Source organism: Silurus meridionalis, chromosome 12 (genome assembly GCF_014805685.1).
Source record: "Silurus meridionalis isolate SWU-2019-XX chromosome 12, ASM1480568v1, whole genome shotgun sequence".
In the NCBI taxonomy this organism is placed as follows: domain Eukaryota; kingdom Metazoa; phylum Chordata; class Actinopteri; order Siluriformes; family Siluridae; genus Silurus; species Silurus meridionalis.
This window is the reverse complement of record NC_060895.1, coordinates 25,453,518-25,477,192: the sequence shown is the minus strand read 5'-3', so window position 1 is coordinate 25,477,192 and position 23,675 is coordinate 25,453,518. Positions and strand designations below refer to the sequence as shown.

Sequence of the window (23,675 nt, the reverse complement as noted above, 5' to 3'; positions counted from 1 at the left end):
AACTATATGTAGTCGTATGTTTATTTTTTATTTTTTAAATCAACGTTTGAAGAATTTACTTCCGGACTCTGTGTGACGTCATGTGATTGCGGAAGTAGGATCCGGGTTTGTTGTGATGTTGGAGGCAGGATTTGAGCTCTGCAGCAGGAGATAAACCCGGGGTGAGTCTGACACCAGGAGGGAAATAATACTCACAGTTTATATGCAAAACAAATCATTTATCTTAAATAATATAGTTGTGATCGACGCATGTTTGTGACGTCATCAGCTGAGCTCTGGTCTGTTTTTATTTGCAGGTCATGGCGAAGACTGAGGGGTTTCATCTGGACTTTCAAGGTCGGTTTCTTTCTTTATTCACTTCAAATCCTACTGCACATTTAGTGAAACGTTTTCCTGTTTTAATCAACTAATTAATAAAAAAATCCACTTGAACGTCTCGAATCTTTATCTGTAAACCAAACACCATCTTTAACTGCGTCCAAAAATATATTTGAGAATAAAATGTATTATTTTACCCCAATTTCTACTTCTTTAATGCCTGCGTTTTATCTGAGGTAACTCCATTACCCACAATGCCATTCACTGTCTCATATTGTCTCTGTCTCACATTGTCTCTGTCTCTCACTTTGTCTCACTCTGTCTCTCTATATCCCTGTCACTCAAATCCTTATGCTCGCCCATTTTTCCTGCTTCTAACATCATCTTTGAGGAGAAAATGTTCACCTGCTGCCTGATAAATAAATCCACCCACTAACAGGAGCCATGATGAAGATCATCAGTGTTCTTCACTTCACCACTCAGAATGTTATGATGTTATAATGTTATACCTGTGTGGTGTATATTGTACACATTGTGAATGTGGTAAAAGTAGGGGGTTTTAGTGGTGTGTAAATGAGCATCATCAGAAATTTGTGTGAAAAACATTTTTCTCAGTAAAAGAGAGAAGAAGAAGAAGAAAAACATCTCTTTTTCCAGAAGACATGATTCATTGTCCATTTTAATTTTTTTTTTGATGTATGAGAGAAGTAAATTTTTTCAAACCTGGCAACCCGAATCCTGGTTTGACTGATGCTGCAGGAATTGTGTCTGGCCTGAGTCTGGCCTGAGTCTAGCCTGAGTCTAGCCTGAGTCTGGCCTGAGTCTAGCCTGAGTCTGGCCTGAGTCTGGCCGGCGGTCAGTGTGCAGTACCCTGTGTGAGGGTGTTGTGAGAACTTCTTGAAGATCAGTGCGATGATGATTTTAACAAGGAATTATTGAACGTCAAGTTTCAGAAACGTGTGATTTCTCCTGCATTTAGATTTTAATGGTGATGATGATGGCGTAAGAGACAGGAGCGATGGAGCCACCACAGTCAATATCGAGGACCTGGGCTTCAGGAAATCTCCGTCACAGCGGCGAGGAGCAGGACTCGAGGACGAGCTGCTGGACGCTGATGATCGCACCGAGGTCAGGAAATGAGCCGCTTCCAGACAGATTTATAACACAGACGGTATTTACTCTCTTATTCACACCTTTTTATACTTGTTGCAGCTCCTCAGCAGTGAGAGGAAAAGTGCTGCGTTCTGGACTCTGGAGTTTTATCAGGCTTTCTTCAACGTGGACACGCATCAGGTACGAGCTCAGCATGGAGATCTTCAGGGTGTCTTTCTGTGAGCTTCACTGAGAACCTGTCTGTCTGTCTCTCTCTCTCTCTGACTGTCTGTCCCTCTCTTCTTTCTGTCTGTCTGTCTGTCTGTCTGTCTCTCTCTCTCTCTCTCTCTCTCTCTCTCTCTCTCTCTCTCTCTCTCTCTTGCTCTCGCTCTGACTGTCTGTCCCTCTCTTTCTGTTTATCTGTCTATCTGTCTGCCTCTCTCTCTCTCTGCCTCTCTCTCTCTCTCTCGCCCTCTCCCTCTGACTGTCTCTCCCTCTCTTTCTGTTTGTCTGTCTATCTGTCTGCCTCTCTCTCATTCTCTCTCTCTCTCTCACTCACACACGCACACGCACACACACACACACACACAGCCAGCCACACTGAATTTGTTTACATGTTTTTATTTGTTTGTTTGTTTATTTTCAGGTGATGGGAAGAATTATCAGCTCGGTGTTGCCATGGCGTGGAAAAAACTTTGTTCGCCTTCACATTAGGAACAACCCCGACCTCTATGGTCTGTCCGTCTGTCTGTCTGTCTCATATTATGGTGTCTCTGTCTGTGGTGTGGTGGTCAGGGGTGCACATATTTTGGCCCTGTAATGGACTGTGGTAAGTTCTGAACTGGTTGTTCTGCAGGACCGTTTTGGATCTGCACCACACTGGTGTTCGCCATCGGTGTGAGCGGGAACATGTCTAGCTTCCTCGTCAACCGTGGACAGGCCAAGTACAAATACGTCCCCGAGTTTTGGAAAGGTGAGGAGGATGAGAAGGAGGAGGAGGAGGATGATGATGATGATGTGGTTGTTATTGTTGTCTTTTATGTATGTGTGTGTGTGTGTGTGTGTGTGTGTGTGTGTGGTTGTGTACGTGTTGTCAGTAACGATGGCTGCTACAGCGATCTACAGTTACGCTTGGCTCGTTCCTCTGGTGCTTTGGGGTTTTTTAACTTGGAGAAGCAGGAAGATCTCCAGCACCACATACTACTCCTTCCTGGAGATCGTGTGTGTTTATGGCTACTCGCTCTCCATCTACATACCTGCTGTGGTGAGAAACAACCACTTCTTCCTCTTCTTCTTCTCCTTCTTCCTCTTCCTATATAATATATGTTCTGTGTATATATATATATATATATATATATATATATATATATATATATATTGTGTGTGTGTGTAGGTGCTGTGGGTGATACCGAGTGAGGTTCTCAGGTGGAGCTCCATCGTGGTGGCTCTCTGTTTGTCCTGCTCAGTTCTGGTGCTGACCTTCTGGCCAGTGGTGAGAGGAGACAGACCTCGTATCGTCCTCACCGTTCTCTCCTCCATCATCATACTGCACGTTTTACTGACCATCGGCTGTAAGGTCAGACTTCACACCTCACATCATGCACACACACACACACACACACACACACACACACACACACACACACACACACACAGTTTGTGGAAACAGTGACCGTATCTGAAACACACACCTGTATGGTATGGTAAGTATCTCATCTTTGTTATTATCTCATTAATATGAAATCATATTGTAATATTATATATTTGTTTATTTTTCCGGTTTTCTTCTCAATATCTCATGAATTCAGTCTCACATCCTTCCTTCTCTTTCTGTTTGTTTCCTGATTTTTTTTTATCATCTCATATCCCCCCCCTCCCTCTTTTCTTCATCTTTATTCAGGCGTATTTTTTCAGCACTTATGATGAACAGAATCCTGGAAAAAAATCTGCAGTAGAAACGAGCGCCCCCCAGAGTTTAACTACCGCAAAGACACACTGATGTCCTTTAGCAGAGGTATACACACACACACACACACACACACACATTAATACAGCTGTATACACACCAGACACGGGAAGTAATGAAGTACAAATACTTTGTTATTGTATTTCAGTAGATTTTTCTAGTATTTTTACTTCACTATTTATTTTTCAAACGCGTTTTACTTTTACGTTTTTACTTAATACAGTTTTACACAAATATCTGTACTTTTTACTTCTTACTTTTTCAAAACAGGCTCGTGATTTTAGTTTTAATCTGTTAATTTGGTGAAATTTCATTTTCACTGCCCACTGTTTTCATCACATCAACCTGCTTCCTGTCATTGTGCTGCTGTTTCAATCCACTGGTGGATCATTTCCTTTCACACACCATGGACGTAGACTAGTTTCTGAAACTCACAGTGAGCAGACAGAAGCAGTAAGAAGTTTGGTGTTAATGTGGATGAGACAGAGGGAGTCAGTAATGAGAACATGAGTGAGAACAGACACATTCCTGATCATCATCATCTTTTCTCTGCTTGTGTTCTATATGTGGATCTTCAGCCTGGATACATTCATTAGAGAACAATATTTTGAATTTGTTTTGTATTAATATATATATATATATATTTGTCTGTCAAAATTCAAACGCAAATTCTTTTTAATGCCAATAAATTTTATTAACACGCAATAAATTCAGCACGTTTCTGTTACCATTTTCATAAAAAATATAAATAAATAAGTAACTAAATATAAAAGAGGCGAAATTATAACCTTCAGCACAACAAACATTTTTATACTCTTTACTTAGATATAAAATAAATAAATAAACCACAGAAAAATATTTTTAATCAGTAAACATTTGTTTTATTTCTGCGCCAAGTCTCAAATCAAACACCAAATCCACCATGATTCACACTCTGGGTGGTGTTTTGTGGGTTTTTCCTCATAATGGTGAAACAAACTTAAATTACTGTCTTTTTTTAATCATACAGATAATAACAATACAAATAATTAAACATTTTACAGATTCAAATGATGCATTCACTTTTAATAACAAAACACTGTGTTTGTAAAATACAGTGAACCGACAGGGGGCGCTCTCTGCCATGTCCTCTCTCTTCACAAACACATCAATAAAACAACCTGAATCTCAGTGAATATTTACCTCACAGACACAATAAATATATGTGTAGAAAACTCCACGTCTTTTACATAAACCACATTCACATCGAATACAAATATTTTCTGATTCTGTAATCGCTATGATTTATTCCATAAATCCCATAAAACCATTACAGACCATCAATCAGAAAAAAGTGCAGTCAGAACTTCAGCTTTTACCAGAATCTTTCAAAACATCAGCATCTGCACTTCTACTGAGTGAAGAATGTGTGGAGTTTTAACATCACTGATACACACACACACACACACACACACACAAAACCATATACACACACAACCACATATACACACTTACACACACATCCTCACACATACACACACACACACATACACTCAAGTGTAAATATATTTATAGGTGATTTTATATAGATATATATGTCCCCTGGTGGTCTAGTGGTTAAGATGCGGCGCTCTCATCGCTGCGGCCCGGGTTCGATCCCCGGTCAGGGAACCAACCCCAGTGTGTGTGTGTTGGTATGTGGGGTTGTGTGTGTGTGGATATGTGGGGTGTGTGTGTGTGTGTGTGTGTGGATATGGGGTTGTGTGTGTGTGTGTGTGTGTGGATATGTGGGGTGTGTGTGTGTGTGTGTGTGTGTGTGTGATATGTGGGGTGTGTGTGTGGTGTGTGTGGATATGTGGGGTTGTGTGTGTGTGTGTGTGTGTGGATGTGTGTGTGTGTGTGTGTGTGGATATGTGGGGTTGTGTGTGTGTGTGTGTGTGGATATATGGGGTTGTGGTGTGTGTGTGTGTGTGTGGATATGGGGTTGTGGGTGTGTGTGGATATGTGGGGTTATGGTGTGTGTGTGGTGTGTGTGTGGATATGTGGGGTTGTGGGTGTGTGTGTGTGTGTGTGTGTGGATATGTGGGGTTGTGTGTGTGTGTGTGTGTGTGTGTGTGTGTGTGTGTGTGTGTGTGGATATGTGGGGTTGTGGTGTGTGTGTGTGTGGATATGTGGGGTGTGTGTGTGTGTGTGTGGATATGTGGGGTGTGTGTGTGTGTGTATGTGTGTGTGTGGATATGTGGGGTGTGTGTGTGTGGATATGTGGGGTGTGTGTGTGTGGATATGTGGGGTGTGTGTGTGTGTGTGTGTGTGTGTGGATATGTGGGGTTGTGGTGTGTGTGTGTGTGTGGATATGTGGGGTGTGTGTGTGTGTGTGTGGATATATGTGGGGTGTGTGTGTGTGTGTGTGTGTGGATATGTGGGGTTAATGGGTGTGTGTGGATATGTGTGTGTGTGTGTGTGGATATGTGTGTGTGTGTGTATATGTGTGTGTGGATATGTGTGTGTGTGTGTGGATATGTGTGGTGTGTGTGGATATGTGGGGTTAATGGGTGTGTGTGTGTGGATATGTGGGGTTGTGTGTGTGTGTGTGTGTGTGTGGATATGTGGGGTTGTGTGTGTGTGTGTGGATATGGGGTTGTGGGTGTGGATGTGGGTGGAGCCTCAGCATCAGACCTAAAAGAAACATTTTCATGTTATCAGTTTTTAATTTTTATTTGATTGATTGAGTTTGAATAAAACAGTTGTAAGTATTTTATATATGTTTAATTGTAATGAATATTAATTTTATTATAATTTCTCCGCTCAGTTTGCGCATTATAATGAAGTCTCGCTCCAGACACTCGATCGTGTTCACATTTGATGTCAGAATTGTTGTACACGCTCTCTCCTTCCTGAAGCTCATGTTCTTCTTCTCCTTCTTCTGTTGCAGCTTCTCTCGTTGCCTCGTTCTCCAGAATCGGGTTTCACACAGACGAGGTCGTAGGTCATCAGAACGACACGAGATCATCGACTTTGTGTCTGTGGTTTTAAAAAGTGCAATTACTGCTGAGTTTCAGCTTTTTCGGGACTTTATTAGTAATAATGATCAGTAATAATAATAATAATAAGCTGTTTAGTCTGAATGCCAATTTTCTTACTCGGTTTTTATATTATTTCTGGACACTGAACAACACGTGCCTTCTGAAATATTTCATGTTTCACTGCAAACATGTTTTTTATGTTCTTTGTAATAAGAATATTAATATGTTAGTATAGAATGATAATATGTTATAAAATAAAAAACATGAGCTTCAAAGTGAATTTCTTTATTTTATGCTCATAAATTTTTTGAACAAGGTCAAGGTCACAACAAGGTCAGAGATTTAGTTTTTCTTCCATAGTTGATGTGTATGTTAAGGTTATTTGAGAAGTTTGTCAGAAGAAAGATTTATTGTGCTTATAATATAATTTATTATTAAAAATGTAATTATTATAAAGTTAATGAGAGACTATAAGTAACGAGGATCAGCTGCAGTGTTTCATCTGAGGTTAGAGTTCAATTTACTGTTTGTTTTTTATTGAAAGAATAAAAAGTGAATAAAATGAAATAATAATCCATTAAACTGGATCTCAGGAAAGACTTGTAGACAGTAAAATCAGGGATATAAATGATGTTATCATGGCTCATCACTTTTCCTGCTGCTCTTCAGGAACATGCGAACATCAGTAATGAAGTTACTGAAGCACCAAAAAGTTTTCTAATTACCACAAAGCAGAAAAATGGTGTCACTGGAAACCGTGTGCTCGAGGCGTGTCCTGATTAATGGTTATTCTAACCTTGGCCTAAAGTTACACTTGAGCTGCTTCTCAAACCACCGAGCTTCGGGCTCACGCCGCAACACAGGATGCGTGAAACACCTTGTCTCCGTCACGTCTTCAGATTCTTCAGCTGAAAGAAAACGTTTGATGATGGTTTGATCGATACCTGTTACGATAATGTCTAGAAAAGTAATTGTACACGACTCGCAGAAACTGGTGGAGCAATACCGCTCGGAGCGAGACGAGGCCCTTCAACGCGAGAATGCCCTCAAGGAGAAACTGAGACAATACGAATCGAGGACAAAGTCGACCGAGACCATCAAACAGAAACTCAAAACCCTTACGTCGGACAACAAAGAGCTCAGGAAGCAGGTGAAAGCGCTGAGGACGGAGATCGGCTTGGAGTCGAGCCCGAACTTTCACGGCAAAACTACGAGGGACGTCATCAACCAACTGCAGGAGAAAGAGCGAGAGTGCAGCACGCTGGCGGAAAAAGCTGGAAAGTTGAACCTGACCATCGATGAGCTGTCGTCCGAGCTGGCCAACGTGATCACCTCCAAAACTCTGCTGGAGGAAAAAGTCCAGTCACTTCAGCTCAACCTCAAGGACATGACCAACAACCAGCGCCGCCTGCTGAAGTTATGGGAGGATAAAAAAACTCAGCGTGAGCCGATCCTCCTGCCCGCCATCAATCAGAGAACCGCACACAAACCCCTCGTCCAGAAAGCCATCCAGACCGAAATGTCAATTAGCTCCACACAAATCCTTCCTGCCAATGTCTTTGAAACCAGACTGAGATGGGAACCGGAGAAGAGCAGGAACCTGGACAGAGAAACATCACGTTACCCAACAGCACTCATGCAAAATAAGACAACGAGGCATCACTGATATTCAACTGGAAATGAACGATGACTATTTTTTGTCCATTTACTGTAACAGGTCCCATTCCTGTGTTACGTATTTCTTTAAGTTGGGCTTTAAATCAGCAAAAATCTCATCTCACATCCAGGCACCGTCCCAACGCATCATACCCTCAATATACGCTGCTACATTTTACTGCCGCGTAAACATACAATTATTATTACAATTTTGTCGACTCGTCATCGTTACTCGGGGACTTCTTGTTTATCTGTTTTCCTCCTGCGCAGACGTTTTTACTCAGACTTTATGAATTTGTTTATTAGCCTAAAAGACATTTCAGGTTTCTGTCAGTTTGTTATTTTTTAGTTAGAAATGATCTGTAAAATGATGTATGACGTGAACGTGGAATTTTGTTTGTTAAACTAAAAAATAAATGAAAATCAACTCATTCTTTTATCCACTTATTTATATATATGTGTTAAATGTATTGATTCAGTACTGAAGTCCTAAAAGGCCTCGCAATATAATATTTTCTTTCTGTTTTGTTTTCTCACGACTTTATTTTCTCGTGAGCTCGACTTGTATCTCTGATGCTGCATCCAGAACATGTTCTAATGTGGAATCCACGTGAGAATTTTTGAGAAGTCGTGATCACGAAAAAACGACAGAAACGGAAAAAATAATACAAAGCATGAGCAGGAGGTGTTTTAGTGAGTGTTTTTGAGCAGGCGGTGTTTTAGTGAGTGTTTATGAGCAGGCGGTGTTTTAGTGAGTGTTTATGAGCAGGCGGTGTTTTAGTAGTGTTTATGAGCAGGCGGTGTTTTAGTGAGTGTTTATGAGCAGGCGGTGTTTTAGTGAGTGTTTATGAGCAGGAGGTGTTTTAGTGAGTGTTTATGAGCAGGAGGTGTTTTAGTGAGTGTTTTTGAGCAGGCGGTGTTTTAGTGAGTGTTTATGAGCAGGCGGTGTTTTAGTGAGTGTTTATGAGCAGGCGGTGTTTTAGTGAGTGTTTATGAGCAGGCGGTGTTTTAGTGAGTGTTTTGAGCAGGCGGTGTTTTAGTGAGTGTTTATGAGCAGGAGGTGTTTTAGTGAGTGTTTATGAGCAGGAGGTGTTTTAGTGAGTGTTTTGAGCAGGAGTGTTTTAGTGAGTGTTTTTGAGCAGGCGGTGTTTTAGTGAGTGTTTATGAGCAGGAGGTGTTTTAGTGAGTGTTTTTGAGCAGGAGGTGTTTTAGTGAGTGTTTTTAAGCAGGCGGTGTTTTAGTGAGTGTTTTTAAGCAGGCGGTGTTTTGGGGGGTGTTTATGAGCAGGCGGTGTTTTAGTGAGTGTTTATGAGCAGGAGGTGTTTTAGTGAGTGTTTTGAGCAGGCGGTGTTTTAGTGAGTGTTTTGAGCAGGAGGTGTTTTAGTGAGTGTTTTGAGCAGGAGGTGTTTTAGTGAGTGTTTTGAGCAGGAGGTGTTTTAGTGAGTGTTTATGAGCAGGCGGTGTTTTAGTGAGTGTTTTTGAGCAGGAGGTGTTTTAGTAGTGTTTATGAGCAGGCGGTGTTTTAGTAGTGTTTATGAGCAGGCGGTGTTTTAGTAGTGTTTATGAGCAGGAGGTGTTTTAGTGAGTGTTTATGAGCAGGAGGTGTTTTAGTGAGTGTTTATGAGCAGGCGGTGTTTTAGTAGTGTTTATGAGCAGGCGGTGTTTTGAGTGTTTATGAGCAGGAGGTGTTTTAGTGAGTGTTTATGAGCAGGCGGTGTTTTAGTAGTGTTTATGAGCAGGCGGTGTTTTAGTGAGTGTTTATGAGCAGGAGGTGTTTTAGTAGTGTTTATGAGCAGGCGGTGTTTTAGTAGTGTTTATGAGCAGGCGGTGTTTTAGTAGTGTTTATGAGCAGGAGGTGTTTTAGTGAGTGTTTATGAGCAGCGGTGTTTTAGTAGTGTTTTTGAGCAGGAGGTGTTTTGGTAGTGTTTATGAGCAGGAGGTGTTTTAGTGAGTGTTTATGAGCAGGAGGTGTTTTAGTGAGTGTTTATGAGCAGGCGGTGTTTTAGTAGTGTTTATGAGCAGGCGGTGTTTTAGTGGTGTTTATGAGCAGGCGGTGTTTTAGTAGTGTTTATGAGCAGGAGGTGTTTTAGTGAGTGTTTTTAAGCAGGCGGTGTTTTAGTGAGTGTTTATGAGCAGGCGGTGTTTTAGTGAGTGTTTATGAGCAGGCGGTGTTTTAGTAGTGTTTATGAGCAGGCGGTGTTTTAGTAGTGTTTATGAGCAGGAGGTGTTTTAGTAGTGTTTATGAGCAGGCGGTGTTTTGGTGAGTGTTTTTGAGCAGGCGGTGTTTTAGTAGTGTTTATGAGCAGGCGGTGTTTTAGTGAGTGTTTATGAGCAGGCGGTGTTTTAGTGAGTGTTTATGAGCAGGAGGTGTTTTAGTAGTGTTTTTGAGCAGGCGGTGTTTTAGTGAGTGTTTTTGAGCAGGCGGTGTTTTAGTGAGTGTTTATGAGCAGGCGGTGTTTTAGTGAGTGTTTATGAGCAGGAGGTGTTTTAGTGAGTGTTTATGAGCAGGCGGTGTTTTAGTGAGTGTTTATGAGCAGGAGGTGTTTTAGTGAGTGTTTATGAGCAGGTGTTTTAGTGAGTGTTTATGAGCAGGAGGTGTTTTAGTGAGTGTTTTTGAGCAGGCGGTGTTTTAGTAGTGTTTTTGAGCAGGCGGTGTTTTAGTAGTGTTTATGAGCAGGAGGTGTTTTAGTGAGTGTTTATGAGCAGGCGGTGTTTTAGTGAGTGTTTATGAGCAGGCGGTGTTTTAGTGAGTGTTTATGAGCAGGCGGTGTTTTAGTGGTGTTTATGAGCAGGAGGTGTTTTAGTAGTGTTTATGAGCAGGCGGTGTTTTAGTGAGTGTTTATGAGCAGGAGGTGTTTTAGTAGTGTTTATGAGCAGGCGGTGTTTTAGTGAGTGTTTATGAGCAGGAGGTGTTTTAGTGAGTGTTTATGAGCAGGCGGTGTTTTAGTGAGTGTTTATGAGCAGGAGGTGTTTTAGTGAGTGTTTATGAGCAGGCGGTGTTTTAGTGAGTGTTTATGAGCGGTGTTTTAGTGAGTGTTTATGAGCAGGCGGTGTTTTAGTAGTGTTTATGAGCAGGAGGTGTTTTAGTAGTGTTTATGAGCAGGAGGTGTTTTAGTGAGTGTTTATGAGCAGGAGGTGTTTTAGTAGTGTTTATGAGCAGGAGGTGTTTTAGTGAGTGTTTATGAGCAGGCGGTGTTTTAGTGTTTATGAGCAGGCAGTGTTTTAGTAGTGTTTATGAGCAGGAGGTGTTTTAGTGAGTGTTTATGAGCAGGAGGTGTTTTAGTGAGTGTTTTTGAGCAGGAGGTGTTTTAGTGAGTGTTTTTGAGCAGGAGGTGTTTTAGTGAGTGTTTATGAGCAGGTGTTTTAGTGGTGTTTATGAGCAGGCGGTGTTTTAGTGAGTGTTTTTGAGCAGGCGGTGTTTTAGTGAGTGTTTTTGAGCAGGCGGTGTTTGTAGGCGCCTCCACGCTGAGGTCTTTCCGGGGCCTTCCGGCGCGTGTCGCGGAATGTCGCGCGTGAAACTGCGCCACTTTTCAAACATCCGCGCTGCTGAAATGTGACTGTTTTTTATGGGATTTTTTTTTATTTTGTTATTGAAATAAAATGTTTTCTTTTAATCAGAACTGCTGGTTTATACGGAAGGTAAGAGCTATTTGTTATGGTTTAGGGTTTTCAGGGTGCGAATGGTGAGAGTTTAGTGATGAGACTAAAAAAGAAAAAGTTTTATAAATACCTTTAGTCATGATTTTAATCTGTAATTACAAAATGTTTGAGTGAATAAAAACGAGGGTAAACTTTATAAACAGGTTCCAGGTGTGTGAAGGAAAATCACTTTATCGGTTAATTGGTTGAATAATTCGTTAATTGGTTCGTTAAGTAAGTTTGGGATATTTTAAGGAGCAGTATGTGTTTAAAAATGTGTGTCCTCATGGTATATTATTTATTGTGTGTGTGTGTGTGTGTGTGTGTGTGTGTGTGTGTGTTAAGGTGGTGAGATGGAGAGGTGTAGCCAGCATCATGTGGTCAGTGCTGCTGCTTCCTCCCATCATCTCTCTACTCATCTTCCTCATCAGGTTTAGTGTGTTTCACCCCACAAACTGGATCTCAGGTAAACACACACACACACACACTTTTTCTCCTTACGTCTCTGTCTGTAAGAGACTCGTCTCATTCTGTGTGTGTGTGTGTGTGTGTGTGTGTGTGTGTGCAGGGTATTTGGGTTTGCTCACAGAAGTGAGTACGTTGTTCTCCGTGTTCCTGCTCTGTGCAGCCGTTATTTTCCTCGCCTTCTTCAACCTTCAGTATTACACAGGTCAGAGATTCCACCTACTACTACATCATCATCATCATCATCATCATCATCACAATCATCAGCTACATCATTATCACCACCACCACCACCTTCATCATTATCATAATCACTATCGCCATCTTCATGAACACCATCAGCTTCATCACTACCACCAAATTCATCATCACCTTCATTACCACCACCATCTTCATGACCATCAGCTTCATCACCACCACTTTCACTACCATCATCACCACACTACAGTGAACTGTATGTAACTTTATGTATGTTCATCTTCCAGTGGTTCCCTCCATCCCGTGTTCTCGAGTGGCTCTCCTGGCTGAAGTTCTCCACCTTCGCCAGTGTATTCACTCTCTGGTGCACTGTGCAGTTGGGATGTTGATCATGTGGTGTGTGTGTGTCATGTCCGGCGGCCGCTATCGCACACTCCAGTCACCGTGTGCACGCAGCGAGAGGTGACGCACCCCCACCACACACACACACACACACACACACACACACACACACACACACACACACACACACACACTTCCTATTTACCTCTCTATATTACCTCTCTTTAATCTCACTAGGGGGCAGAGCTATTTACATGACTCACTAAATAACTCAAGTTTGGACCAATCACATGCAATATGCAATTTATTACACAGCACTAAAACGTTCAGCTATAACCCTTTACATGCTAATACTCCTAGCTAGTTGGTACCGACTGCTGGTTGTCATGGTGACATCAGTGATTCGCCTCTAGAGGTCGCTCTCGTGCTATATAATGCAACCCGGAAAAACTATCTGCAAAACTGATGAATTAGTTCGACCTCTAATTAAAAAAATAATAATACATTTTTTTTAAAGTAGTAAAATAAATGTATAATAAAGAATAATCACTTTTATTATAAATATTCATATGTAATACAAATTATATATAAAAACTATTATTTTCAAATTACTAATATATTAATAGAATTGTTTTTATTTATGCATAAATAAATAAATACATTTAAGTAAAAAAAAGAATTAATATAGAATAAATCAATAAAAAAGTTTTCAGGGTTTATTTATAAATATTTATATATTTGTTTTTGTTTACTTCACAGTGACGGTGTTGACGTGTGTCTGAACGAGTATCACATGTTCATGCTGCTGGCCGGAGCGTTTATGGGATACTCTTACAGTTTAATGGGCGTCGTCCAAAACGTCCACTACGTGTCCTTTCAGATTATACAGGTACGTGTGTGTGTGTGTGTGTGTGTGTGTGTGTGTGTTCAGAGATCTTTACTGTCGTTTAACCTGAACATACACTATACAGCCAAATATTTGGACACCTGAGCATTCAATTTTTTCAACATCCAATTCCACATTAAATCTCCATCACCTGGTATTATGAGCTCCACTTTTCTGGGAAGATGTTCCACTATATTTTTGTGGAGATTTATGCAGCTAGTGTTAGTAAAGTCAGGTGCTGATGGAGGTAAGAAGGTGAGGAGGCCTGGGGTGCAGTCAGGGTTCTCATTCATTCATGTTCAATACGGTTGGAGCTCTATAGCAGGAGATCTTCCACACCTTCCAAACTATGGAATGCAGGCTAAAAGGGGATTGTCATGCTGGAACAGGTTTGGGTCTTCTAGTTCAAGTGAAGAGAGAATGTCATGCTACTGCACCAACAGACGTCCAGTACATGTTGTGTGTCGGCTGTCCCAATACTTTTGGCCTGATATATTAGTTGCGGTTGTTGTTAATGAGGCTTTTGTTTATTCTCAGTGCATTGGGTCTTTATTATATATAACACAATTTCTATACAAAATCAGAAATTAAATAAAATAAGCAATTTATTACACAGCACTAAAACTTTCAGCTATAACCCTTTACATGCTAATACTCCTAGCTAGTTGGTACCTGCTGGTTGTCATGGTGACATCAGTGATTCGCCTCTAGAGGTCGCTCTCGTGCTATATAATGCAACCCGGAAAAACTATCTGCAAAACTGATGAATTGGTCCATGTTGTGTGTCGGCTGTCCCAATACTTTTGGCCTGATATATTAGTTGCGGTTGTTGTTAATGAGGCTTTTGTTTATTCTCAGTGCACTGGGTCTTTATTATATATAACACAATTTCTATACAAAATCAGAAATTAAATAAAATAAGTTTTTTTCTAGTAAATGTCTTTATTTTTATTTAGTTTTGAATAGTTATATATAAAAAATCATTTTTTTCCCCCTGCTGTAATTATGTAAGGTAAATGTACCTGTCTGGCCACGCCCTCTTTTGCCCCCTTTCACACCCCCTTTCCCCGCTTCCCTATTAGTCACTAGTAATAAACGTGAAATAGGTAAATGAGGTTTTTTTTTTTTTTAGCAGAGGAGCTGAGAGAAAAGGGCTGTGATTGGTGGGTTGCCATGTCAATCAAAATTAAAGTGGGCATAGCCCTGATATCTGTAATTAATAATTGAGGTCTGGGTTATTGGACTGTATTTGTTGAAGTATTAAAGGTTCTGGGGTGTGTGTGTGTGTGTGTGTGTGTGTGTGTGTGTGTGTGTGTGTGTGTGTGTGTGTGTGTGTTACAGCAATACAAGTACATGCGGTTTAAAGGCTCTGCGTGGGGGCTCCTGAAGTGCAGTGCTGTTCAGTCTTTATATTTCGTCAGGAACTACGTCATCCTCTACTTCCTGTTGGGTGAGTAACGAGGAGGAAAAACGATTTAAATATGAAAAAAAAAAAATAATAATAATAATTTTTTTGTTGTAGGACACGTCCCCAGAACATGGATCTCCAACATCCTGAACCTGCGTGTAGACAGGTTTGATATCGAGCTCCAATTTTTCGTGTCATTGTGATGTAATTTTCTGTGGGCGTGTCTGTGGATATGGGTGTGGCCTGTCTGGAATATGATTAATTTTCTGTTTCCTCTGTCCTGTTACAGTTCTGTCCACTCTCTGGACTCGTTTGGAGGATTGTGTGATGTTTCTTTGGTCTATCAGCTGTGGATCAGTGGAACATTTCTGCTGCTCACCTGGAACCTCAACGTGCTTCTCTTCAGGATCTACGTCACTGAGGTGCACCACTGGGCCCAGGGCTCGCGTCCCAATTTAGCGATTTCAATTAGTTTTTGTCCAGTTTTTGGTCATTGGTTTAAATTTTAGTGAATTTGTTTTAGTCCAATTAAAAAAAAATGTAAATGAAGATTACCAAAAACTAAATCTAAGCCAAATAATAACAAATTTGATTTAAACTAATGCAGATGTCTAATTATTTGGCTTAGATTTAGTCCAGTTTCTGGTAATCTGAATTAGTTTTAGTCTAAATTTTGTCATTTAGATTATTTTGATTAGATTTAGATTAACTTTTAGATTTTAACTTTTTAAAATAATTTAGATTCAGTTTAGTACAAATCTAACCAGAAGGTCATGTTTAAATCTCAGCTGCCACTGCTGGGCCCCTGAGTAAGGCCCCTGACCCCTCACCTGCTCAGCTGTATAAATGAGACCAAATCACAGACCAAAGACACATCTAATCGTATTTATTGTATTATTATAAATGCTAGCGTATGTCCAAGTCACAGAGAGAAAAATGTGTCTAGTTGATTTTTAATAATTTTTTTTAATTAATTAGTTTTGTGTTGAATTTGCGCCGCTGTGCAGCCGTACAGGTTTTTGGTGCAGTCGTCTTTTGCTGAGGATGCAGAAGAATGTCTTCCTAAAGTCCTGACTGAAAAGAACTCCCTGGTCCTGAAGGTACGCCTCGTCGCTATGCCGACCACCTTGTCTTTAATTTGATTAGTTTTAATAATCGGAGGTGCTGATTTTTATATTGATTTTTGTATTTTGTGGTGTTTAGTTCCTGGCACTGCAGGACTTGGCGTTACTTTCCCAGAATTCTCCTTCACGCAGACAGGAAGTCTTCAGCCTCAGTCAGCCGGGTAACTTCTAAACTTCTACTAACTGACTATTAGCATAATTAGGGTGGGGTTTCGTTAGACATACTTGTTTTGCTATAAGTCATAACAACACAATGTCACATCTGAAATTGCTAACGTAACCGCCAATCCGAGTGTAAGTGTCCTGCTAACGACAGTGTACCACCGCCAACCTGAGTAGATGTAGATGTTGATGCTAGGTGTAAGTAAATCGCTATAATGGGCGCTCGGAGCATTTTCTCAGGAAGTAACCTTGACATCTGAGGTAAACGTTGACGTTCTGGATAATTCTACACTATTTTCGTGTGTTAGCAATGTTTACTAGCCGGATTGTTCATATTTCCATCAGCTAGCTTATGAACAGGGTTTGAATTATTATAATCGCCTGTGTGTGTGTGTGTGTGTGTGTGTGTGTGTGTGTGTGTGTGTGTGTGTGTGTGTGTGTAGGTGGTCACCCTCATAACTGGAACGCTATCAGTAAGGAGTGTGTGTCGATGCTAAACGAATTAACGCAGCGGCTCATCGCTCATCACGACACTGTGGCGTCTAACGGCAGAGCCAAACCTCCGTCTGAGAGAAGTGACTCTGGATCTGGGTCCTCATCCAGCTCGGGTAACTAAAACACACACACACACACACACACACACACACACACACACACACACACACACACATTAATGTAGTTCATGTTCTGTTATCCTAGCAAGGATTGTGACGTTATTCGTGTTAACCATGTTAGCCCTGCTAGCGTTTAAATACAATGCTAGCAATGACAATTCTGTCTCCTGTCATAATGCTAAGTTTTTAAGCCATGTCATTTTATTTGCGTTCTTTTTGTTAGCTAGATGCTAACATGTTTTTATCTATGTTAGCTGTTAGGCTTATTAGTTAATCAGATGTTGTGCTACGTTAGTTTATTTTCTATGTCAATTTTCTCAGTTGTTACCGACGTGTTTAGTTGCTAACGTAGCATTTCAGTCCTTTTCCTAACTAAGTTTTGTTAGTTATGTTAGCTCTGATTTGATCAATGCTAGCTGATGGCGGTGGAGTTTTCGGCACAGTGATGTCTGGGGCAGAGGAGGTTCTTCAGACTCCTCACCGCAATGATCTGATCCGGACTCCCGGCTCGGTGTTCGGTTCCGCAGTGAGGACCGTGAACTCGCCCATGACCGCCCCCTTCACCCCCGACCTCCCCGTCTCCTTCTCCAGCCCCGCCCTCAGACCCCTGTTCAGCCCTCACGTGGGCCAGAGACCCTGGTTGGGCTCAGTCCAGAGTCCTCACGTGACCCGGAGGAACCCAAAACTGTGGAGCACGTCCCCCGGTGAGGCCTCACGTCATTTCCTTTATGGTGATTGGTTAAGAATTCACTCACACTTGTAATGTAACACATGGTGTTCTGATGTCAGACTCTCGGACCAATGGGAGCTCACCGCCGTCTCCTGGTCCCGCCCCCCAACCTGCAGGTGAACCCAAACCCAGCTTTCTGTCCCAGTGGATCCAGAACAGGAAGGAGCAGGTGAACAGAAACATACATAGGCACAGATACATAAACACACACACACACACACACACACACACGTACATACCGAAAGATATATACAGAAATACACACACACACAGAAGCCATGAACAGGAGAAATTCTGGTTCACTACATGTACACAGTGGGAAAGTGGGCGGAGTTAAGCTGTAGTAATTACTGACCTAGTGAGAGAATGCTAACATAGCAAGTGATGATAAATTAGTGAGAGGATGCTAACGTAGCGAACGAACTATGAGCGAACGTTAACCTATAAACAGAAGATAAAGTAGTTTGGTACTAATCTAGTGTGAGATCGCTAATGCGATGAGATGATAACTCTGAGATATCAGTGTATTCAGATGCTAACCTGAAGACAAAACGCTAACCTAGTGAGTGAGGCTAATTTACCCAGAAATGCTAACCTAGCGAGAGACGCTAGCGTCCTGAGCGTAGCTGCAGTGTGACTCTAACAGTATGTTGCTTAATTACGGCGTCTGATGTAGAAAGCTGTTAATCAGACTAGCTAATTAGAATATTAGGCCACACCCACCAGGACATTCAACACATTTGATTCATCAGAAGTCTGACTCCTGTTTTTTTAATGTTGATTGATTATTTTTGTTAATGATGTGTGTGTTGATGCTGTTTTTTCCCTCCTGCTCTACACTGTGTGTTCAGGTTAAAGGTTTCTTCGCAAAACGTGTGCTGGTTGTGTATTTGTTTAATAAGGTAAGGAGGTCACGTGTGAACCACGTTAGCATGCTGCATGTGTGAAAAGGTGACTGGGGATGAACCTTTCAAAATAACACTTAGCCTTTACACTAATCCTTTAATCTTTCTGACTAGCAGCAGAAACTCACGCTAGGTTTATAATACAGTTAGCTGACGTTAAACACGTGCTAGCTACAAAACGACCGCCGTGACTCCTCAGACGTCTTTTCTTCTTTATCATGACCAAACTCATGACAGAAGTGTAGGAGAGCTCTCTGACGCCCCCTGGTGTCCTGGGTGATATCGGGGAAGAAACCTGCAGCGCACAGTGAGACGCGTGTACGTTCTTCGCTCTTCGCGAGTGTGTAATCAGTCAGAGAGAACTAGAGACGTTAGTGTCGTATACTCTCCTGTATTCAGGGTCTGGTCTCTACATTCCTCACTACATGAGGAAACAGGACTAATGCTAAAGAACAGGAAGTCACGTGTAGTGCGTGTAACACGTGCTCACACTGTACAGGCCTTACAGATGTTACACACGCATCAAGGGGTCATGTGATCAGAGAAACGCTGAGGCTCAGTTCATATTAAAACCTTGGGAGGAAACTTCTTCCTGAGCAGAGTGTAAGAAGCTGATCTCAGTTATTAAGATGGGATCATGTTTTTATATATCGTCTTATTACTGATTTATCAGGACGGATTTAAGATCGTTTTAGCGTATGTTCTTTAGCTGCAGCTCTTTCGGGGTCATTCAAGGGTGAAGTAGTAAAGTGTAGTAATAATAATAATAATAATGCAATTAATAAAATTATAAATAATAGGAATATATATATATATATATATATATAATATATATATAATAGTATGTAATAATAATACTACTGTGTGTGTGTGTGTTTGTGTATGTGTGTGTGTGTGTGTGTGTATATATATATATAATTATATATATAGTTAATAATAATTATAATAATAAAAAGGATGAATTATAATACTGCTTTTAATAAAAAAAATAAGTACAGCTAAAAGCAATAATGGTAATTTAAATAAAAAAAAATAAGAATGATTAAATGATTAATAATAATCATAATATTAATCATAGCAATTATATTATTATATTATATGAATTATATTATATATAATATATATAATATAATAGTAATGTTTAAATAAATAATGATGAAAGCAGGTGTGTGTGTGTGTGTGTGTGTGTGTGTGTGTGTGTGTGTGTGTGTTACCTGATTCTCTTCTTACAATTGTCTTGTGTGTTTCAGAAATATTCAATTTAAGCGTTAAAACTGATATTTAAAGGAGAGATCTGTAATTTTCTGGTCTTGAAATAATATCATATCCAAGAAACCTTTTTATTTGTGATGATCAGTGTTGTGCTCGTTACTAAAAATAGTAACTAGTTACAGTTGCTCGTTACTTCATTCAAAAAGTTAATTACTCAGTTACTTTGTTGATTATTTACACCAAAAAGTAATGTGTTACTGTTAAAAGTAACTTTTTAGTTACTTTTTTAAAGAAGCTTCTTTAATGTTCTCATTAATGCCCTTTTATGTGTTATAGTCTACAAACACAAAACTGAATTAAACACAAAGTCATTTATAAACACTATTTTATTAAAGTCAGAGCAGCACACACTGAATATATCACAAGCATTTCTGAAATAAAGAACAAAACAAGCTGAATAATAAATTCACAATCAAACACTAAAGTGGCTTCTGCTGTTGTGTTGAGCTCTTAAACATGTTCCTTTCACAGCTGAAGTATGAAAACTATCAACAATGTAGAACAGAACACCAGGGTTAGTACATAGCTTCTAGCTCCTCAGGCATGGAGTTTCTGGAGCAGCTTCAACAGATTGGAGTTGCTGTTTATCGCAGTAGATACGAGCTTCGAACCAGAAAGACACAGCTTACATTAGACTAAAAAGTTTTTGTCTTTATACTCAACTAAAGTGAAATAATGATCATATTTCCACTTTGAGAAACTCGTCTTGCTCTCGCCTCGACTCGCCATTACTGCCGCACAGACCTGAATAAACAGAGACACGCCCACAGTGCGTCTTCATGTTTACAGTGGTTCATCCACCAATCCTACAGCGCGTCTCTGCTGTAAACAGGTCAGACTGTAGTCTACACTTCAGCCCAAATTCATTCATTTAAACAAGTAACGGGTAACGAAACATTCACGGTAACGGAGTTACTTTATTTAAAACTAACGCGTTATAGTATTAGTTACTGTTAAAAGTAACTGCGTTACAGTAATGTGTTACTGCCCAACACTGGTCATGATGATCCTGGCTGATGTTTATTATTATTTTAATTTTGAGATTTTTGAGATTGTTCTGGGTCTGAAATTAGCTCCGCCCACTGAGGAGGCAGAGGCCACTGAAGATTTACAGACTGCTCCTTTAATTATGTGGGTTAGAGATCATATGTTAATCACTGTTCAGTATTTAAATGTGTGGGTTTATTATTAATGTGTTTGTTTATTTTTTTGGTAAACAGCTGCCTGAAGCATCGAGTCAGGCCCTGTTTGCTGACAGCCAGGCGCACATCTGGGCTCTGGAAGGTGGGATATTTCTACTCAAGTCATGTTGTGTGGGTGTGGTCTGTTTGTGGGCGTGGTCTGATATTTTTAATTGATTTTGGTGACTCTATAAAGTGGGTGTGGCCAAACATGGGTAATGCCCACTTTGATTTATTGTTTTTCGTTTCGTTTTCTTTTGTTTTCTATTTTTTGTTTAATTATTTTATTTTAATTTTATTATATTTAATTATTTAGAATTTTCTCCTTTTTCTTTTTTTTACATAGTACATAGTTTACAAGTTTCTCTGTTGTTTTTCTTTCGTTCTTTTTGTTTTTCTTTTCCTTCTTTCTTTCTGTTCATTATTTTAAATTGGGATAAATTTTGGAATTTATTTTAATCAGAAGTCCTTTGCAGCTCAGATTGATGAACAGATTGATGATGATGGAATTATGAAATAATTCTATAATAGTGACTATATTGACTAGCAAATGTAATAAATGTGTGGTTACTGTGGTGATTGTAGTGACTGTGGCGACTGTAGCGACTGTGGCGATTGTAGTGACTGTGGTGAACGTGGTGAATTTGGTGACTGTTGTGACTAGCGAATGTGGCGATTGCGGTGACTGGTGATTGTAGTGACTGTAGCGACTGTGATGATTGTAGTGACTGTGATGACTGTAGTGACTAGCGACTGTGGTGATTGTAGTTACTGTAGCGACTGGCGATTGTAGCGACTGTGGTGATTGTAGTGACTGTAGCGACTGTGATGGTTGTAGTGACTGTGATGACTAGTGACTAGCGACTGTGGTGATTGTAGTTACTGTGGTGATTGTGGTGACTGTAGCGATTGTAGTGACTGTAGTGACTGTGATGGTTGTGGTGAATGTGGTGACTGTGGTGACTGTGGTGAGTTGTAGTTAGTGTAGTGACTGTGATGATTGTGGTGATTGTAGTGACTGTGATGATTGTAGTGATTGTAGCGACTGTGGTGACTGTGGTGAGTTGTAGTGACTGTAGTGACTGTGATGGTTGTAGTGACTGATGATTGTAGTGACTGTGGTGACTGTGGTAAATTGTAGTGACTGTAGTGACTGTGATGATGGTAGTGACTGTGATGATGGTAGTGACTGTGATGATGGTAGTGACTGTGATGATTGTAGCGACTGTGATGATTGTAGTGACTGTGATGACTAGTGACTAGCGACTGTGGTGATTGTAGTTACTCTAGCGACTGTGGTGATTGTAGTGACTGTGGTGATTGTAGCGACTATTATTTTGACTAGTTACTGTAGTGACTGTGATGATTGTGGTGATTGTAGCGACTGTGATGATTGTAGTGACTGTGGCGACTGTGGTGAGTTGTAGTTACTGTGGTGATTGTGGTGACTGTAGCGATTGTAGTGACTGTAGTGACTGTGATGGTTGTGGTGAATGTGGTGACTGTGGTGACTGTGGTGAGTTGTAGTTAGTGTAGTGACTGTGATGATTGTGGTGATTGTAGTGACTGTGATGATTGTAGTGATTGTAGCGACTGTGGTGACTGTGGTGAGTTGTAGTGACTGTAGTGACTGTGATGGTTGTAGTGACTGTGATGATTGTAGTGACTGTGGTGACTGTGGTAAATTGTAGTGACTGTAGTGACTGTGATGATGGTAGTGACTGTGATGATGGTAGTGACTGTGATGATGGTAGTGACTGTGATGATTGTAGCGACTGTGATGATTGTAGTGACTGTGATGACTAGTGACTAGCGACTGTGGTGATTGTAGTTACTCTAGCGACTGTGGTGATTGTAGTGACTGTGGTGATTGTAGCGACTATTATTTTGACTAGTTACTGTAGTGACTGTGATGATTGTGGTGATTGTAGCGACTGTGATGATTGTAGTGACTGTGGCGACTGTGGTGAGTTGTAGTGACTGTGATGATTGTAGTGGCTGTGGCGATTGTAGTGACTTTAGCGACTGTGATGATTGTGGTGACTGTGATGATTGTGGTGACTGTAGCGACTGTGGTGATTGTAGTGACTGTAGCGACTGTGATGACTGTAGTGACTAGCGACTGTGGTGATTGTAGTTACTGTAGCGACTGTGGCGAATGTAGCGGCTGTAGCGACTGTGGCGATTGTAGCGACTAGCGACTGTGGCGATTGTAGTGACTGTAGCGACTGTGGCGATTGTAGTGACTGTAGCGATTGTGGTGATTGAAGTTACTGTGGTGATTGTAGTGACTGTAGCGACTGTGGTGATTGTAGTTACTGTGGTGACTGTGGTGATTGTAGTGATTAGCGACTGTGGTGATTGTAGTTACTGTAGCGACCTTGTTTACCGTGGTAATGTAAGCGTACAGGGTTTTGTGGTGTTTGTGGTGTTGATGATGATGATGGTTAATTTTACAGGATTGTCTCATCTGGTTTCCGTGTCGTTCTCTGAGGATAAGTACGGAGTAGTGCAGACTACGTTACCCAGCATTCTCTGCTGCATGCTCTCTCTGCAGGAGGTAACAACACACAGAAATAAGATGTTAGCATCTGCATTAGCATGATTACTGTTAGTTAGCAGCATTTCTGATGTTTTCAGGCTGTGGATCGTCACTTCAAGCTCCCTCACGCCTCCAGCAAACCACCAAAGACCTGGAGCAGTGTGGGCGACTCC

General features: G+C 40.8%; 3 protein-coding genes across 3 annotated transcripts in view; all 3 read left to right on the top strand.

Moving 5' to 3' along the window:
• The first annotated feature begins 44 nt into the window (after positions 1 to 44).
• yipf1 (Yip1 domain family, member 1) lies at positions 45 to 6,653 on the top strand. Its single transcript, XM_046863503.1, has 10 exons — positions 45 to 161; positions 297 to 336; positions 1,298 to 1,446; positions 1,531 to 1,611; positions 2,057 to 2,144; positions 2,267 to 2,383; positions 2,508 to 2,674; positions 2,804 to 2,986; positions 3,311 to 3,424; positions 6,288 to 6,653. Exons 2-9 carry the CDS (start codon positions 300 to 302, stop codon positions 3,407 to 3,409), a joined length of 921 nt encoding a protein of 306 aa, XP_046719459.1. The 5' UTR covers positions 45 to 161; positions 297 to 299; the 3' UTR covers positions 3,410 to 3,424; positions 6,288 to 6,653.
• A 126-nt stretch (positions 6,654 to 6,779) lies between these two features.
• On the top strand, positions 6,780 to 8,197 carry zgc:113691 (uncharacterized protein LOC503529 homolog). Its single transcript, XM_046863504.1, has one exon. It carries the CDS (start codon positions 7,334 to 7,336, stop codon positions 8,042 to 8,044), a length of 711 nt encoding a protein of 236 aa, XP_046719460.1. The 5' UTR covers positions 6,780 to 7,333; the 3' UTR covers positions 8,045 to 8,197.
• A 3,248-nt stretch (positions 8,198 to 11,445) lies between these two features.
• ndc1 (NDC1 transmembrane nucleoporin) overlaps positions 11,446 to 23,675 on the top strand; it is a 13,615-nt gene continuing 1,385 nt past the window's right edge. Inside the window, exons 1-17 of the mRNA XM_046863459.1 lie at positions 11,446 to 11,673; positions 12,019 to 12,139; positions 12,242 to 12,343; positions 12,624 to 12,798; positions 13,438 to 13,567; positions 14,906 to 15,014; positions 15,087 to 15,138; positions 15,262 to 15,394; positions 15,980 to 16,072; positions 16,176 to 16,257; positions 16,702 to 16,866; positions 17,289 to 17,576; positions 17,662 to 17,771; positions 18,454 to 18,504; positions 21,000 to 21,063; positions 23,420 to 23,520; positions 23,601 to 23,675. The exon at positions 23,601 to 23,675 is cut by the window's right edge and continues 86 nt beyond it. Of these exons, the coding sequence (XP_046719415.1) occupies positions 11,635 to 11,673; positions 12,019 to 12,139; positions 12,242 to 12,343; positions 12,624 to 12,798; positions 13,438 to 13,567; positions 14,906 to 15,014; positions 15,087 to 15,138; positions 15,262 to 15,394; positions 15,980 to 16,072; positions 16,176 to 16,257; positions 16,702 to 16,866; positions 17,289 to 17,576; positions 17,662 to 17,771; positions 18,454 to 18,504; positions 21,000 to 21,063; positions 23,420 to 23,520; positions 23,601 to 23,675 (1,890 nt within the window). The 5' untranslated portion in view covers positions 11,446 to 11,634. The remainder of the gene's footprint in view (positions 11,674 to 12,018; positions 12,140 to 12,241; positions 12,344 to 12,623; positions 12,799 to 13,437; positions 13,568 to 14,905; positions 15,015 to 15,086; positions 15,139 to 15,261; positions 15,395 to 15,979; positions 16,073 to 16,175; positions 16,258 to 16,701; positions 16,867 to 17,288; positions 17,577 to 17,661; positions 17,772 to 18,453; positions 18,505 to 20,999; positions 21,064 to 23,419; positions 23,521 to 23,600) is intronic.